This window comes from Electrophorus electricus, chromosome 8 (assembly GCF_041902795.1).
Source record: "Electrophorus electricus isolate QZ-2024a chromosome 8, ASM4190279v1, whole genome shotgun sequence".
In the NCBI taxonomy this organism is placed as follows: Eukaryota; Metazoa; Chordata; class Actinopteri; order Gymnotiformes; family Gymnotidae; genus Electrophorus; species Electrophorus electricus.
The window spans coordinates 6,939,499-6,953,910 of NC_137504.1; the positions used below are offsets into that span (position 1 = coordinate 6,939,499).

Consider the following 14,412-nt stretch of genomic DNA (forward strand, 5'->3'; position numbering starts at 1 on the left):
TATGGTGGCCTGGGCACTAAAAACCAACTCAAAAGTTGAAGAATTTAAATTATGCAGAATTATACGTTACACTGGGCTAGGCATTCGGGTTTAGTCCAAGTAGCCTGTCAGCTACACTGGTGGATCTAGGGTGTGCAAGCTGCTTCTGTGCTGAGTCTTATGTTTTCTGGTCGTTGATCCAACCAGTGCTTAGGTTGATCTGTCAGGTCTTGGAATCCTGGTGGACCACGGTTGGTAGGTGGTGCTTTTTTGCAGAGAACTGCTGCTCACTGAATATTTCCTCTTTTATCTGGCAATTCTCTGTAAACACTAGAGCTGTTTGTGAGTGAAAATCCCAGTAGATTAGCAGTTTCTGAAATTCTTAGACCAGCCTATCCCCAATAACAATTCCATGTTCGAAGTCACTTAAATCACCTTCCCCACTCTGATGCTCGGTTTGAATTTTAGCAGGTCGTCTTGTCCGCGTTTACATAACTAAATGCAGTGAGTTGCTTCCAAGTGACTCGAACAGATCCCAGTATTGGCGATATTAAAGTTGGAATATATATATATATATATATATATATATATATATATATATATATATATATATATATATAAAGAATACTTCGTCGTGTAGATAATGCATATTTACTGCGTGAGCAGTGCTGTCACTTTAAAACGGGTAAATTAAGAGGGCGGTGCCAAATACTGTCCTTAGGTTTAACCAACCAGATCAGTCCAGACAACTGCGTTTCCCACCACCACGCAGTCACTGCCAGCTACAAGCGTGCAACTAAGCTATTCGTCTGGGCGCTGCATTTCTTTGGAGGGGAAATATGTGATCGAAAAAACTATAGAACGTTTAGCTACCCACATCTTTCTAAAAATGATCGACACATTACCTGTGCATGAATAAGAGAACTGAATAACATAGTACGTCAGCTATTTAGCTAGTCACACAAAAGGGCCTTAGAAGTGATGTGCGTGTGTGCTAACGCTAGCTATCTAGCCACCGAGCAGTGTGTCTTTCTGGGCCAATTAAATTAGAACTCGAAGTTTACATTGTTCTTGGTGAGTTTAAATAAGCAGTTGCGATGACAAAAACACCTGGTCCCACAGCTCCCTGTCTGGATGTGGGAGACATGCTGCATAACCTGTACCGGCCTGGACACCAGGAGGAACCAGTAGGGGACGTAAAGTGTAATGTTATTCATACACAAGGTCTATGTTCCCCTCTACACAGCGGTGCGATGGCTCTTCCTGAGCTAGTTGTAACATCTGAACCATGTATCCACCAGAATTATCAGAAGAACGCTTTTAGTAGCTTTAGACTTGCCTCTGGTTCTAACCCCGACGAGGAGTCGGTCTGTTCCGACAGCGGGTTTGGAAGCTCCCCAGCTTCGTCTCTCGGACTCCGAAAGCTCTCAAATTCATCTTCTGCCGGCCTCTCTCCAACGTCGTCTTTTGAGGAATATGAGGAGGAATGTAGTGGAAATAATGAAGGTAAACAAACGGGGACACTAAACTGCAGTCTCTGCTCAGGCGACCATAACAGTGTGAGTATCAAACATTAAGTAGTTTACTTACATTTACTGCTTTGCCCGTGAACGTCTTTGCATTAAACTTGCAGCACAGCCTGGATCCATGGTTTTGGATTCCCACCTAAGAATGTTGCTACACTACTACTACTACTACTAGTAGTAGTAGTAGTAGTAGTAGTAGTACTAAATAATAATAATAATAGTTTTACTGGATAATAAAGGAAGCTGAGCATGTAACATTGTTTAAACAACATAGGCTTTTATGATACTATTAGATGTCAAAGTTCTGTAAAAGTAAAACCACATACTAGGCTATTATTTGCTGAGAGCGTAACATAGCTCTTAGTGACATTAGGTTATATGTTTGGATAAAGTTTTCAGTCCATTTTTTTCATATTATTGGACTGCACATATTTAACTCAAGATTAAGTTAAACCTTCACTGACATATTTGGAGGTTTATGTGAAGATTAGGATTTTTTAGATTAAATTTTGCATTGAGTGAGCTAGAACGTTGACAGACAAAGCTTTAGCAATAGCGCAATAAATCTTTGACTTTAAGAGTTGAAAATATAGATTTCTCTAAGTAAAAGTTCTATTTTTAAAGAGCATATTGCAGCATTATTGTTTTAGGCTGTATGCCTTTTTGAGAATGTGTTTAGTTAGAAACAAGGGCAAACAATGAAACAAGATGGAATCAGATACTAAAGGTGATGATACTTGATAATGAGGGGAAGTGCCTTGAGGACAATAACAAAAACCACAGTTACTTATATCACTACATGCCAGGCAGAGTGTTTCAGATAGTCTTTATTGGAAGAGTTTTGTATATCAGTGAGTAAGTCAGTTATACATGTAAATTGTGAGCCATATATTATGTACTAAAATGAGGGCAGTGCAGAAACTGTGCTTATAAGGTCAACCGTGCTAGCTATGTACGATGGGCCTCTCCCTCTGGCATCTTTTTTTGCTCTGGAGAATATCATTCTAGTCTGACTAGTTTTCTACTACCCAAGAGAGTATATGTGGTTTAGAGGAGATGGGGGGGGGGGAATATATCAAACTTCTGGAATCTGAGTACATGTTTTTTATTTGCCAGTATTGTGTATTGCAAGGAGATGTATTTACACAAGAGCAGTTCTTGGTAAAGACACTTTTTTGAGGGAGTTGAGGACCTGAGTATTATTTTTAGTGGTGTATAGAGACCTGACTATAAAGATAGGTAGCTGTTGATAAATAATCTGAAGTGCTCAATGTTCTGTCCATTTTAAGGATCAAATGCTAGGGTCTTGCATGTATCATCATGAACTCTAGGATATCAAAACATTAACAGCACTACTACTGTAAAATGCATGTGAAGAGGAATGGATTAAACCTTTCTAGCTATTACATTTTCCTGCTACTTCAGTGTTCAATAAACCAGATATAAACATTTTGGGTTTAGGAAAGCACATTGAATAGAACTGTTTCTTACTGTGTGTAAGTGGACCGTTACCATATGGTTGCTGCCTGTGTTGGTAGCAAAACAAGTCTTGTCTGTAAATGTTTCATGAGTTATTGTGTAACATTAGTGAGCAATCACTGGCTCTCCATATTGCTTGATAACTTTAGCTAGTTCAGCATTGTTGTAAATGATTGGCCTTATGGAAAAACTATATGGTTAAAATAGCAGAAATAATCTGCTTTGTGAGTCTGAAGTCAAAGGCAGGTGTAAGAAAAAGCAACATTTAGGAAGAGACAGTTTTATAGATTGGTGACCACGTGAAGGTTGAATGATCATAGGCATAGTTTTAAAGAAGCTATGTGCAAGGGTTTCATGCTTGTTACCATGTTGCGAAAGGGTGAATATGTAGCCTCAATATATGCCTTTCAAGAAGCTTAGTTCAACTATTTACGAATATTGTACAGCAGTTTAGGTAGTCTTGTTCTTCAGTGCTATTATTGTCTTTCTTTTTCTAAAAGATTGATGTGTGGAAGAAGAATAGAAACATGGTGAACTGGTCACCGGTTGTGGTGCCTTTGAAAAAGCAGTCTCCTTGGGTTCAAGTCGTTGGCCATGCAGGTTTGTGTGTTTCTGAGATGCTTTGTATTTACTTTTGTACTTTTATACTATTTACTTTTTCACCTTTGTACTGAGCTTCCTAACTAGCCCTGTGAATGTTTTGGTTGTATGCAGCTTGCAAGTTACTAAAATTTTTCTAAAATGTCAGAAAAATTCCTTTCAGCTTTGTGCAGTTGAGCATAAATCTTGTCTGTATGCATGGTTATTATTCTGATGGTGTTCCCAGCATGGAATGTTATCTTATTGTTGATTTGCCTTCATTATTATTTCTGCTATATACAATATTGACTTTGTAGGTAACTTTCAAACAGGCAATGATGGTAAATTGCTGAAGAAATACTGTGCCTGTGAGCAGCAGTGTCTGCAGAAGCTTATGGAGGATGTACTGCAGCCCTTTGTACCAGGCTATCATGGAGTGACGCAGAGAGATGGGCAGGACTACAACCTCATGGATAACCTGCTCACCTACTTTGAATCCCCTTGCATCATGGACTGCAAAATGGGAAGCCGGTGAGAACTTGATATAAGAAATATGACATTGACCATCTTGGTGCTCTTAATATAGAGTATCATTTTTAAGTCCAGTGAGCATAATTTCAGTGGCATTTGACACAGTGATGGCTTGAAAATAGTTATTTTATTTTATATAAATAGTTACACTGGCCCTCTATACTTTGTTTTTAATTTATATGTTGTTCTGTGTGTATTCTATATTATATTGTGTTAATTACTATGATATTACAAAATGCATGGTGGACCTCAGAGGTATCCCGCACTGAAGCCTAGTGCTAACAAAAGCCAGATCAAAATGTGCATATCAAACATATCCCCTTGTACTGATGTTGAGTGCCTAACGTCCTATTAGCACTTACCTGGAGGAGGAACTGAAGAAAGCATGCAAGCATCCTCAGCCACGTGCAGATATGTATGAAAAAATGGTGGCAGTGGACCCAGAGGCTCCAACGCCAGAAGAAAGAGCCCAACAAGCAGTACTTAAAACGAGATACATGCAGTGGAGAGAGACCCTTAGCTCCACTGCTACGCTGGGTTTTCGTATAGAGGGCATAAAGGTGAGATGCTGATTAATGATATCAGAGTGTAGTTTGTCATGTTCAGTAGTGCTCAATAGCCACTTATCAGGCATATAATATTTAGTACACTGAGCATGATCTATGGTAAGACATTGCTACTTTTGTGTTTCTTTTAAACATTGTTTTCTGTTTCCAGTGATGTGTTTAAAGTTCACTAATGTGATACACCTTCATGTCTCTGTTCAGAAATCAGATGGCTCCTGTAACACCAACTTTAAAAAGACTAAGCATAAGGATGAAGTAATGCAAGCACTAGAAGACTTTGTTGACAGCAATATCTCAATCCTCGTATGTCAGATTTTGTCCCTGTTGGTTTTGTATTGGTAAAATTCAAATTGAGAGCAAGTTGAATGTATGATGTATTTGCTGTCTTTGCAGACAAGTTACCAGAAGCGGTTAAAGGAGCTGAGATGCGAGCTTGAGAAATCGGACTTCTTTAAAACTCATGAGGTGAGAAGCATCATGCCCTGTTGTGAATGGATATTCAAGAATGCTGGTTATAATTTAATTTTCACGATGCAGCACTTACTAAGTAGTGTCTTGTCTTTGCTGAAGGTGGTGGGAAGCTCCTTGCTGTTTGTACATGATCACAAGGGCAGAGCCGGAGTATGGATGATTGACTTTGGGAAGACCGCCCCCATGCCATCGCCTCTTACTCTGGACCACCGCAGCCCCTGGGTGGAGGGCAACAGAGAAGATGGCTACCTTTGGGGCCTGGACAATTTTATTGACATTTTGACCTACATGCTGTCCAGGCACTGAGAAATCACAAATTTACATATTTGATGGAATGCCTGTATATTTACTGTTTCACAATGTAAATACATTGTTATTTGATTTCCCCTTTCAGTTTAAATATTCTTTAATGGGATGGCAAGTAAACTACTACTTGTTGAACCACTAACCTGTATATGAAAGTCATATGTTTTGTTTGCCAGATTGTTTAAAAAAAAAAAAAAAAAAAAAAGGACTGTAGTTTCAAATACTTTTACTTATTTAAATGAATATCAGTTAAAATCTGGACCAACATTCTACAATCAGTGGTAATGGCTAGAATGCTTTATCCCTGCATATTAGTTTAATTATGTGACCAATGTGAATTCATTTTGCTGTGATTTAAAGAAGTTGTAGAATATATTTACTCTTCCATCACTAATCACTTTAATGAACCTCATGTTTATGCAGTTTCTGTTTTATGCAGTTTTGAAAACGGGTCATACCACTTTCTTGATGATGCTATTCAGATGGACTTTTCTGAATGTTTGTTGTTCTGTATACCTTTTGTTTAAACTGTTAATGTTAAGCTTGCCTTTTGCATGTTGACTTGTACTGTGCTTCATATTCCTAAAATGGATGATTTTTGCATGCAGTCAGGGTTTGTGGATACGTCAAGGTGGACCAGAGAAATGCATAGCATTGGGGGGAAGAAGCATCCTTGCAGTTTTCTGTCATAAATGGAACTAACATCACCTCATACTGATATGCTAATGTAAACTGCATTGTTCAGAAATTTTTACATGTACCCTTTTTTCCCCTGTAGTTATGGTCATTATCAAGATGCATTTGGACATTTTTGGTTACTGTTCCTAGACTACTGAGAATCAGTCTTGTATGATTTTATGGTGTTTATAACACAATAAATGTCTGGCTTTAACAATGGGATGTATAAATGACTAGACACTACAAACACTTTAGAATTGTAAAGAATTCTACTGTAGTTAATGATCTTAAGATTAGGCAGTATTTAGAGTTATGATTTCCATTGCTTAGACATTTTTGTTCAACCTTGCATTTGAAATTGAATCAGTACTTATTTTCATGTTTGGTCTTCGTTCAGCTTTTTAATCTTGAGACAGAACACAAAAAACAGCACAAAATTAGTAAAAATATTAAAATAGTTGTAGCAAAAAGAATTGTATAATTCTCTCTGTGATCTGTCTGCTTAGTACTTGACCTGTAATAACAGTTTTGAATGTAGACAAGCTAAACAAAGAGTCTGAATCAATATCAGTTGGAGTATAACTTTCAACCTGCCGTATCTTTGGCCTGCGGGATGAGTTGTAAACATTGACCATCCAGGATAACCCAACACAATATTGGGTAATCGTAAAGAAAGCAGTGTGTTCTTTTACTGTTGCCCTGATTGTGAATCACGTTAAATCCGTTTTACACCAGAAGAGGTGCGCTAAGAATGCGAAATTACAGCCGCTTCCCTTCAGCAAATATTCCTGCAGTGACACTGGGAAGTGTGATGACCTTTAGCCTACTTCCGAAACGACAATCTCTCTTAACAATTTAGTAACGGTTACTGCGCTTTCCATGCGTTTAATCTAAAGCGCATGGAATATGCGTTTATACTCTGAGTTTTCATTCGAAAAGTTTAACTAATGAACAGTAAAAAAAGAAAAAAGAAACTTCAGACCTTTTGAGATTTGGATTAATTAATTGGTAAAATATAGCCTAGGCTAGCTATTTTCTGTTTTGATTACAGGCGTAGATTGAACGATATAACAAGAAATTTGTACTGTTTCTATGTAGAAACTGGTTTGCGGCAAGTGAAATCTAGACCAAAAACATATCGTTTTATTTTACAGGTAATACAGTATACAACTCCTGCAGTGATGCATGTGGAGGAATAGGTGATGACAATTGATCCTTTTGTGCCAGTTATTTTAGCCTCTGTGTTAATGTATTTACATGTAGCACATCTAGAGTGGTTGCAGGCTACAGTACCACAGCCATTATTTGAATGGTCATTTATCTCACTCTTGACGAGCATGTCTTTGATGCTTTTAGTCTGTAGGAGATTAGTGTAGGATCCTTAAAAAGGGATGTGGTATCTGTATCATCCTGGAGGATTCTGAAGTGTTTAAGAATAATATGAGCCACTTTTATTTGTAGGAAGATAAGTAAGCACCAAGGGAATTCTTGTAGTGTTAACAGCAGATTGTTTATACGTCAGTGTGTCCACTCTCTGAACAGGTTAAACACAAGTAAAAGCATAATCTACGACTTCCTCAAGAACGCCACAGTTTTGAAGATATTCACATATTCCCATGCTTTTCTGGTGGAAGTCTTCATTCTCATTGCAAATGCATTTGTAAGTAGCTGTGAATAAGGGATGGAGTTTTTACAGGCCTTGGGATGTGAAGAATTGTACTGCAATAGGAATGAGAGTCTGTAGGTTTGTAATAGATGGTGGTATTTAAACAAGAATTAGCAAACTTCACTGAAACATCCAAAAATGCTATCTTTTTGCCAGGATGTGCTATACTCCATTTATATTCAAGAGCTGGGTGGAACTTGAAGAATGAAGAAATGAACAGCTGGAGGTCTTCTAATGTTCATGTAGCAATACCAAAAATTGAATCACTGTATCTCAGAAATTGTATAATGCTCAAAAAAGGTTTCTCAACAAATCCAATAAAGAGGTTTGCATAGGATGGTCCCATTTATTACCCATATTAACTCCTCTTATTTGGAATCAAAGGTGAAGCAGCTCAGAGTTAACACAAGTTCCGACAGTCTTAAAAGGCTATCTGGAAAGATTATCTGGAAAGATAATTCTCAGGTTTTGCATCAAGAAAATGTTTTAAAGCTCTCAACCCATCTTCATTTGGGATGATTATGTACAAACTTAATGTCCATTGAATTTTTTTTTAACAAGATTGTTATTTATGGATATGGCATTTGTTTCATAGCTTGTGACAGTTTATCTTGAAAATAATTTTCTTGTGTTTTCTCAATGATATATCTCAGCTTCCTGGAGTTTAAACAGCCAGTCAACTTAATTTATGCTCTGGAGTAGTATCAGAGTATCAGATGATAAACTCCTGTTTACAGTTATTATGCGGTGAGAGTTAAGAACTGATTTTCGATCATAAAGATATTTCAAGCTTTTCAAGATAAACTCTTCTCAACCACATGATATTAAAATTCTAATCAAAGAAACTTATCAATGTGCATGAAGGACAAAAGCCAAGAGAGTAAAAGCACTTAATCACTAACTGGAGAAAGCCAGTTTGTAGTGATGCAGAGAAGGGTGGTGTGAATTTGTTATTTAATCTGAGGGTACTCTTGTTGGTGTGCATGAAGCTCTTTATGTTCTAATTACACCAATGGTAAATGGAGCTTGTCTGTCATTCTGTCACTGAAGCATAAACAAAGTGTCCCTTTGCACGGGGCTTCAGTGTCGTTCCAGGAGTCAGATCAGACTCAGCTGAGTTTATGCTGAATGAAAGGAATATGATATATAGTAAATTATCTATGTATGGGTTTCATTAAATAAGACAACACTGTTAGAAAAATCTCTAACCAACAGACCCACAGTCCTCTTTGTCTAGAGTATGTCTTCAGGTCATCTTTGTTTCTGTCTCTTAAAGAGACAAGGATAAATAACATCTGTGGTATTATCCACAACCAAATAGAAGAGAGAAGATAAGAATCAGAATATGTGCAATACATTCAAAATATACTTAAGATAGTTATAATACAAAGAGACTTCTCTAGTCTGCCTGCAGAAGCACATGTATACTACTAATGCAGGACAAGTGGTATAATATAGTACAACTTTTCTGCTTTTGTTGGAGAAAACACAAAAGGAGAGATCAGTGCAGGCCGTGCTGGACAGTCACAAATGCAAGGTGCTCCATGTTTGTTTCAGTGATTTCAACTTGGACCTCCATCTAGTAGTAAGTATTTTCGTGAAGGTTGAGAACATGAGAACCTTTCTAAGATGGGTGATATTAGATGCATATCATTTTCCCTTTACTCAGGTAAATGCACAGTGACTATACATAGGATATTATAGTACAACACTGCAACATTGCCTGGTGCAGACAAACGCACTATTGATGACAGGCAAACACATCTGAACAAAACAATCCATGCTTCTGTTCCAAGTCTTGACTTGTGGGCTCACACAGCTTTGTTTTGTGTGGACTTGTTTGCATGCCTCAGTTGAATTTGGTCACTCTGTACCACCATATTTCTCTTGACCATCCTCTGAAGAACCAACAGAGCTCTAAAATGAAATCACTATAGAGAAATATGTGTAAGTGTTACATTATTTTGATCAGCTTGGGCTTGTGGATCCTTTAATGAATCTTTGGTGTTATTTATTTTAATTTGTGTACAAATATGTAAAAGTGAATAAGGATAACAGTGTTAGTTAGCTGTAACTCTCTCACACAAACCAATACCTTGTTAAAGTAAAGCCAGAAACTTTTTCACAGTTCTAGCATTCTAATTCTATGAGTTCATATTGTACTCCTAACCTTTCTCTGAATTGTTATTCTCTTGTTCTTATTATGTATGGTTATTCTCTCTTTGGTACATTATGTGCACAACTGATTAGTATGAAACTCTGTAGGGATATGGAGTTCACCAGACTAAATACCGCAAGTGAAAATGACAATGCAGGTACACTGCATTTTTCATTTTATTGCATTTTAGAGCCTTGTATCTTAAAACATTAATACAGAGGCAGGGCTTTGCACTGATTTGCTTGCTCTGTGTCAGCGCTCAGTGCAGCTAATGTAGCATACTTTGATAACCCCTTGTGCAGTGCTTAATTATGAGAAAGAGGTAGAAACAGAGAGTCAGCATCATCAGCCTGAGTCCCACAGCCTGCCAAGAGTGAGTTTGCTTTTTTAATTTTCTGAATCATCCTTGATACTCTAAATGGTACCCAATATTTATAGAATTTGGAAGAAATGCTTATCCAGAGAATTTACACATTTATCCAGATGACAATACCATGGGAACTGAACCAGGTAAACTACAGGAGTACATTTAATTGCATATATTGTTACCTTATTTGTCTTCCAGACCCATTTTCTGCATTCTGGATATTTTCACAGTGCCACAGAATCAAGCGCATTCTCTCCATATACCAAAGACCATAAATCTAAGTACAGAGAGCTACAGGATCAGTGCTCTAGCCACAGTGGAAAATATGGATGTATCGCTCAGTCTTCTAGCCCACCCCCACTGGCACAGCCAGGCTTCTACAGTCCCAAGATCCCTCGATCCAAACACTGTGAGCCTTCTTTGTTCTCAGCCAAGCCTTTGAAAGTGTGTTCCCCAACTGAAAACATTACTCACACTTTGCCTCTGTCCAACTCCAAGATAGCTGTTCTGAAACAAAGGTGAGATACAATAGACATGATAGTTATGTCTTGCTCAAGAATATTGCTGTTTTGTTGTATAGTTAAATTAATAACCCAATATACACATCATTGTCCCAGAGGTCCCCTGCTATCCTGCTCCATGCAGAATAGTTCTGTATTGCAAAAATTCCTTGGGTGGAGAATGGGGCAGTTATGGGAAGGTGTGACAATTCTGTTTTTTCATTTCTGTCACTCCCATACCCAGGATTCAAACAAGAACCTCAGCAGTCATGTGATGTACTGTTATTTTGTACAGACATTGTAGAGAAAGCTGTTGGTATACAAGGAATCAAGGCTATATAGGTAGTTCACAACCTATGAAAGAAAATATGTTTTTATGAGAACTTCCTTTTGAATCAAGTACATTTTAATACTGATTATGGACCTACAATATTTGTGCCTCTACAGTGTGTGCTTCAGCTCTGTTTTTATGTTCATGAATGTTTTGGTACTTAGTCTGTGGTCTTTGTGTGTTTATTTTGGTAGCAGACTATGTTGCAAACCACAAAGAATCAAGACAACATTGGTAGAAAAGCCTTGCTTGATGAAAGCGGTAATTTCAGAAACAACAGAACTGAAACAACTCGGCCAGCAGCAGCACAGCAGGCAATTTCAGTGCATAAAGGACATCCAGAATCAGTGTTTTTCCAGCCCACACCAGTCTTCACTGAATTTACCAAGTACACCAGTTTCTAGGAGGATGGAATATGTCTGGAATCATTTTTGCCCACCTCAGTCCAACAAAGATCAGCTAACACAAAGACAAAATATCCGAAGTCTCTCTAGCATGCAAAAATGTGACCAGGATCTTCCAAAAATCCAGCCGTCACTAGACCAGCCTAACAGATATTTACAGTCTTCAAGTAACAACAAGTGCAGCCCGTGCAACTGTATTCCAAACTCTCTGGATAGTTCTGACTACCTTCAATCCAGCCAATCACATGGCAGCATCACTCATGGAAACAGAAACCTGGACATGGACAAGGAGATGTTTCATTCAAAAGTCAGAAAACACTCCAGTGATGTTAGAAACAATTCATCTAGCAAAAGAAATAAGAGGTGTGTATCCTAAAAGTTAACCTACATAGTAAAAATGTGACTTGACAGCAAATAAGATGAAACTGATGATTTTATTTTTTGTTAAGTTTTTTTTTTTTTTTTTTGGCTGCCACCACCCACCTCTTTGGAGAACCATCAAGACATTATTTGTAATTATATATTGTTCATGAGCAATCCAACAGATAGGCTAAACAACAGCAAAAGGAAAAAATATGAGAACAAACAAAGCAACGAAAACAATTTTTTTTAAATAAATTACTAAATTATAACACCAGCATTATCAGTATGCTAGATGTAAAATAACATTGGTACAGTTCTACATTATCTAATGTGTGTGTACAGTATTTACATGTTAAATGTTTGTGGTGACTGCCTCAGAGGACTGGAGTCTCTGTTGTGTAATGTTTTTGTATGTCTAAGTACATGTGCTGCAATTGTTTTGCTCCTACTTTAATACATTTGATTCCTCAAGCCCAATACTAATTGAGTCAGGTTTATTAGACCAGAAAAAAAACCTGCATGGATTGCATGTATAATTTAAAATTTACCATTACATAATAATCTGACATAAGAGTTATTTCTGTGTTAAGGACTTTGTTATTCTGCAGTCAGGTGGACATAACCTCAAAGAATGTGTTTGGTCAGCCCCGAGTGGTTGCCTCACTTCGGCCATCTTGCTCTCCACAACCTATTCACAGAAGCACAATAGTGGAGGACTTGAAAAAACTAATTGTCATGGATGACACAACTGACAACTCTCAGGATGACCCGGTGAGTAGTTTTATTTTTACAAACTTGAGGCTCAAAGGAATTAGGGCAGTTCAGGCCAATGATTCTCCAAAGTGAAATTGTTGGTATTTTGTTTTGCTGATAATGCTTGTACTAAGCGACATATTTTATGTGTTTTCTAAAAGACCTCTCTTCAGCAAACAAAGACACCTGGCAGTCCTAGTCAGCTCCAAAAGCATGATTCAGCTTCTCCAAGCCCTTTAATGTTAGCCAGCCATGTCCTCAGCAAACAACCTCTGTGCAGGCCCAGCAACCTCTATCTGCAGTCTGGTCCCAGAGGTAAGATTTATCAACTAAGAAATAGTCTAACAAATTAAATGCTCTTGTTCAGTACTCTTGTCAGACCACTCCCTTGATTCTATGTCCTATTACATGATTTAAAAAAATAAAATGGGGACTGATGTTTTTTGTTTTATGTTATGTTTTTTAGTGTGCCAATCAATATCAGGGCTCGTTGAGTCTGAGGTATGGGACATGGATCTTCAGTTTGATCATGGACTCCTGCCTGTACTAAATACAGCCCATGGCCTTGATAGGAACCATTTGGTTAAGGCTGCTGAGGTCTATGAGAGTAAGAATGGGGAAAATCTGTTTTTCCTGATTGTAGTTACATGTTTTGAATTAATTATTCATTCTGAGTGGCATATTTATGTTCACAGTGCAGAGGGAGGCTAACCTCCTATATGTAGAGCCACACACCATGCATTCAGGCCTAAGTCCTGTAACATGCAGCCCATCTTACAGCTGCCAGAACATTCCAGATGATAGCCTGCCTGTCAGTGGAGACACAGAGTGAGTAGATATTTTTCTGAGAAGTAATCAATTGATAAATAATGCCATTAAATTGCCTAAATCTTAAGCCTAATCATTAAGATATCTAAAGCCCTCTACTGCTTTTACACCAGTGGTTTAGATCATCATGTGAACACTTATAAGTTAATTTGTCATATAGACTTCTTTTAGGATGTTTTGAAGACAATTTTGTTGAATTTCCTGACCCGCTGTCTCACCTGGAAATGACACTGAGAAAGCTAAGCAGTGATCTTGTAAAGGTAAGCTTATTTTGCAGTTATGAATGCCAAATACAACCTCATAGTGCAGGTGTTCTGTGTGTACTCTGCCTGAGGACAGACATACACGTCATTGCCATGTGTTTGTCCTCTGTCTGACTCAGGAAAAGAAGAACAAAGTGGCTTTGATGGCAGAGGTACTCAAACTTCGCATGAGCAACCAGCACCTGAAAGAAGAGTCTCTGTCTGCTAATGCACAGCTACAAAAAATCTACCAAATGTTTAATGACAGTAAACAGAACAATGTGTGAAAAACACATCAAAATCTGAATTTCTTGTACTTTAATCAAGTTTAAAAAGGTAGCAACACGATGTGCAAAGTGTTTAAATTTCACAAAAGTTATAACTCAAAAGATATTCTACTGGGAGGTGCATTAAAGCTTTGGCATGACCTGCAACCAGAGTGAGTTTGTAGTATAAGTAACATACAGTATTAATAAAAATAAAGGTACTCTAAATAGGCAATAAACAAACCTGAGTATATGTTCCTATTATTAGCAAATATTAAGTGCATTTCCTTTGATGAAAATAATTGTTATATTACAAAAAAACAACACAACAACACAACTGCCACAAAATAATAAATTGTTAACAAGAACAGTATTTATTACCACTGATAATCTTAGTACTTTATGGAATAAAAATACAG

General features: G+C 37.6%; 2 protein-coding genes across 6 annotated transcripts; both read left to right on the top strand.

The window, feature by feature from the left end:
- Positions 1-722: 722 nt before the first annotated feature.
- itpkca (inositol-trisphosphate 3-kinase Ca) lies at positions 723-6,334 on the top strand. Of its 2 annotated transcripts, none has more exons than XM_027006561.3 (7): positions 723-1,538; positions 3,485-3,584; positions 3,881-4,094; positions 4,450-4,654; positions 4,862-4,963; positions 5,054-5,125; positions 5,231-6,334. In XM_027006561.3, the coding sequence occupies exons 1-7, from the start codon at positions 1,077-1,079 to the stop codon at positions 5,435-5,437; spliced, it is 1,362 nt and encodes a 453-aa protein (XP_026862362.1). In that variant the 5' UTR covers positions 723-1,076; the 3' UTR covers positions 5,438-6,334. The 2 variants fall into 2 exon arrangements, with proteins under 2 accessions (XP_026862362.1, XP_026862370.1); XM_027006569.3 differs by lacking the exon at positions 723-1,538 and adding an exon at positions 1,557-3,363.
- A 3,291-nt stretch (positions 6,335-9,625) lies between these two features.
- On the top strand, positions 9,626-14,161 carry LOC113574403 (uncharacterized). 4 transcript variants are annotated; one of them, XM_027005326.3, is made up of 11 exons: positions 9,626-9,728; positions 10,047-10,096; positions 10,242-10,312; positions 10,505-10,824; positions 11,332-11,904; positions 12,495-12,675; positions 12,819-12,972; positions 13,124-13,264; positions 13,353-13,485; positions 13,646-13,745; positions 13,868-14,161. In XM_027005326.3, exons 2-11 carry the CDS (start codon positions 10,051-10,053, stop codon positions 14,012-14,014), a joined length of 1,866 nt encoding a protein of 621 aa, XP_026861127.2. In that variant the 5' UTR covers positions 9,626-9,728; positions 10,047-10,050; the 3' UTR covers positions 14,015-14,161. The 4 variants fall into 4 exon arrangements, with proteins under 4 accessions (XP_026861127.2, XP_026861118.2, XP_026861109.2 ...); XM_027005317.3 differs by having other exon boundaries at positions 9,648-9,728; positions 10,032-10,096; positions 11,335-11,904; XM_027005308.3 differs by having other exon boundaries at positions 9,649-9,728; positions 10,032-10,096.
- Positions 14,162-14,412: the final 251 nt, after the last annotated feature.

Coding starts and splice junctions, on each gene's coding strand:
- itpkca (XM_027006561.3), top strand. CDS start 1,077: ATGACAAAAACACCTGGTCCCACAGCTCCCTGTCTGGATGTGGGAGAC. Junction 3,585..3,880: donor TCAAGTCGTTGGCCATGCAG/GTTTGTGTGTTT, acceptor TTGACTTTGTAG/GTAACTTTCAAACAGGCAAT. Junction 4,964..5,053: donor ACAGCAATATCTCAATCCTC/GTATGTCAGATT, acceptor CTGTCTTTGCAG/ACAAGTTACCAGAAGCGGTT.
- LOC113574403 (XM_027005308.3), top strand. CDS start 10,033: ATGAAACTCTGTAGGGATATGGAGTTCACCAGACTAAATACCGCAAGT. Junction 10,825..11,331: donor ATAGCTGTTCTGAAACAAAG/GTGAGATACAAT, acceptor TTATTTTGGTAG/CAGACTATGTTGCAAACCAC. Junction 13,265..13,352: donor GGCTGCTGAGGTCTATGAGA/GTAAGAATGGGG, acceptor TTATGTTCACAG/TGCAGAGGGAGGCTAACCTC.